This window comes from Solanum dulcamara, chromosome 3 (genome assembly GCF_947179165.1).
Source record: "Solanum dulcamara chromosome 3, daSolDulc1.2, whole genome shotgun sequence".
NCBI lineage: Eukaryota > Viridiplantae > Streptophyta > Magnoliopsida > Solanales > Solanaceae > Solanum > Solanum dulcamara.
In genome coordinates, this window is record NC_077239.1 from 7,588,585 (window position 1) to 7,592,029 (window position 3,445).

Below are 3,445 nucleotides of genomic sequence, written 5' to 3' on the forward strand. Positions count from 1 at the left end.
TACGTTGGTAGCCAAATATACTAAGTTAAAATCCTTTCTCTAATTTTGTGGAATCTGAGTCTAGTTATTTGCATTTTATCTATCTGTAATAGCTTTCTTGCTCTTATAGGTAGGTCTTCGAAGTGTTGGTAGTATATTGTACCTGCAAAAAAGAACACATAATTAGCTAAAAAATCTGCAACCCAATTTCCTTCTCTCATAGTGTGCTCTATTTTAATATTCCCCTTCTTCTTCCACTCCTGTATCTTTGAGATCTCCATACTGAGGCTCCAAGGTATGTGCCAATTACCATCTATAATCTATTTCATTGCAAGGGAATCAGTTTCTATGACAAGAGGTAGAAATTGATTTCTCATTCAAAATTCCATGCCTCTCTCAATTGCCCTGGCTTATGCACAAAGATTGTTAGGGTTAGGCATAACACTTGTAGTAGCAGCCTTGAAATCACCTCTATAATCTCTAACACAGAAAGCCCATGAACTTGGGCCAGGATTTCCTTTGGATGAGCCATCTGTGTTGCATTTGTAAACACCCATTATTGGAAATTTCCAATGAATGGCTTTACAACTGATTTGTGAGGTATATTCTTCAAAGAACTGAACCAGAAGAGGCCATGTGTTTGGAATATTTACAAGCGAAGGATACTTCATCTTAGCAAACATTTGCAGGTTAAAATCTATATCATAGTAAACTCTGCTTCTTGACATAGTACCCCCATTATTAATAGTATTTCTCCACTTTTAGATCTGTCACAGAATAATTGCAGGAGCAACTTTGATCAAAGCCTTTACCTTGTGCCTCTTTTTTTTTCCACCACTTTATCACAGTTTGTCTGATTTGCACAAAAGGACCCCTAATTCCAACAACAGTATAATATATGTCCCATATGCTAGCATCAAAGTCCCAGTAAGGAAAAGGTGTTCTATAGTCTCTTGGTAAGGGTTGACACAACATCTGCATTTAGAAACTATAGAGATACCGCATCTAGCTACAGTATCATCAACTGAAATTTTATTCTTTCAAATTCTCCAAAGACAAAATGAAATCTTGAATGGTAAATATTTTTTTCAAATCTTGGTGAAATATCAAGATTTTTCTTCTCTGCTTCTTATTACTTCCTAAGCACTCTTGACTGAGAATGCACCACTCTTAGTGAGTAACCACCAAGGTTTGTCATTTTCAATAGACCTTTCTTCATTCATAGGTAAGCTGGTAATAATATGATTAACAATATTATTTGGTAATTTCCCATGCAAGAACTCTTCATTCCAATGTCCTCCAATTATTCCTTCACCCACTTCTTCAATAGATAAGTCCCTTGAAAATTAGGGGGGACTGTTCTAGCCAAAGGGCCTAATATGGTCTAGTTGTCTTCCTAAAAACTAGCATTACCACTCCTAGTCTCCTCTCATATAGTATTTTTCGTACTATCTTTTGCTTTCAGCATCAATTTCCACAGCTAAGAACCCCCTCTTCATTGCACCAAAGTAGGACATTGCTTCTTACAGTGTTTGTTCCACATAAAATTGGACCACAAGGTGCTTGTAGTTGTGAATTTCCACCATAACTTAGCAAATAGTGCCTTGGAGACTTCAAATAAAGATCTGAATCCCAATTCACCTTCTTCTTTTGGAACACACATTTTTACCCATGCAGTCCAGTGTCTGCTCTTACCTTTTTCCTTATTACTCCAAAAGAATCTAGCAAAGATTCGGTGGATTTCATTTAATGTGTATTTGGTGGGGGGCATAACTGAGAGTAGATACAAAGACATACTTTGTAGGACACTATTGATTAGCACTAATTTTCCATCATATGACATTAGTTTTCCTTTCCAATTTTGGAGTCTATCCTTGATCTTATTTATTAGATCATTATAATAAATCTTCTTTTTCCTGGCATGGAAGACAGGACAACCCAAATATTTAAAAGGAAATTCTTCTTTATTGAAATCAGCAATATTAGCAACCTCCTGAACTAGAGTTGTAGACACTTTTTTGTACATGTAAAAGGTACTTTTCTCTCTATTAATTAGTTGTTCAGACACCTGTTCATACTCTTTTAGAGTATTCATAGTCATATGTAGGGACTCTGTTTCAGCAGAAGTAAAAATGATAGTATCATCTGCATAAGCAAAATGATTAATCTTTCCACTCCATTTTGGCAGCCCGAAAATCTGATATCTATCATTATCCAACAGTCTATTTAAAGCTCGGAAAAGGACTTCTGTAGATAGAATAAAAAGGGCCGAGGATAGAGGATCTCCTTGTTTTACACTCCTTGTGGAATGAAAAAAATCATGGGCCTGACCAGTGAATAATATAGAATACCAATTAGCAATTAGTCTCCATATTATATCAATGAATATTTCTGCAAATTCCATCTTCCTCAAAACTTTGGTAAGGTAGAGCCAAGAAACTCTATCATATGCCTTAGACATTTCTAATTTAATAACCACATTAGTAGTTTACCCCCTTTTCTGATATATGTCACAATTTCTTGTGTAAGAAACACATTCTCTATAATACACCTTCCTTTCACAAAACCTGATTGGTTACTAGAAATCACCCTAAGCAGCAAGTCTTTCAGCCTATCGTGAATAACTCTTGAGATAACCTTGTTAATAAAGTTATTCAAATTAATAGGTCTCAAATAAGCAAAAGTTTGTGGAATAGCTTTTTTAGGCAGAAGAACCAAATTTGAATGATTGATGAATTTAGGAAGTGTGTTACCACCAAAAATAGCTTGTACCATATCAGCCACATCCTTGCCTACAATGTCTTAACATGTTTGATAAAATTTGTCTGACATGCCATCAAGTCCACAAGCATTGTTCCCATTTAACTTAAAAACTGTCATTTTTACTTCCTCCATGTCAGGGGTATTACAAAGAGTGGCATTTGCTCCTTAGAAATCATATTAGGAATATGATCTATGATAGATAAATTAGATGCTTCTACCTCCTGTGTGAATTGATCTTGATAAAAATGCACAGCCTCAGATGCCATTGTATGCTCATCCTCAATCCAATCTCCAATACTATTTTGAATCCTCTTCACTCAAAGTATTTTCCTTCTCCCCTTAACAAGATTATGGAAGAATTTAGTATTTTTATCACCTTTTGAGAACAAAGTTATCCCTGCTTTCTGTCTCCAAAATTCTTTCTCATAGTGAAGATACTTTTTTAGTTCCGCTTAAGCTAGCTAAAGAATCATCTTGTTATCAGTAGAAGGGTCTTCTTCAAAGAGTTGCTTCTTTAGCTTGACCACCCCCTCTCTAATAAGTAGTTGTTGAAAAATATCACCAAAGGTGGTTCTGCTCTATGTTGATAAAGCTATTTTAATAAGTTTAATTTTATGAATAGATTTATAAAAACAGTTAGCTCTTTCCTCTATCTTCTAATTTTCTCTGTCCATAGTGATAAAGTCTTCATGTTCAATCCAAA

General features: G+C 35.0%; 1 protein-coding gene across 1 annotated transcript; it reads right to left on the minus strand.

The window, feature by feature from the left end:
* Positions 1–720: 720 nt before the first annotated feature.
* On the minus strand, positions 721–2,440 carry LOC129883418 (uncharacterized). The gene is made up of 2 exons (XM_055958095.1): positions 2,048–2,440; positions 721–954 (listed from the first exon to the last, which is right to left on the minus strand). The coding sequence occupies exons 1-2, from the start codon at positions 2,438–2,440 to the stop codon at positions 721–723; spliced, it is 627 nt and encodes a 208-aa protein (XP_055814070.1).
* Positions 2,441–3,445: the final 1,005 nt, after the last annotated feature.

Coding starts and splice junctions, on each gene's coding strand:
- LOC129883418 (XM_055958095.1), bottom strand. CDS start 2,440: ATGTCTAAGGCATATGATAGAGTTTCTTGGCTCTACCTTACCAAAGTT. Junction 955..2,047: donor CTCTAAAAGAGTATGAACAG/GTGTCTGAACAA, acceptor TTCTAAATGCAG/ATGTTGTGTCAACCCTTACC.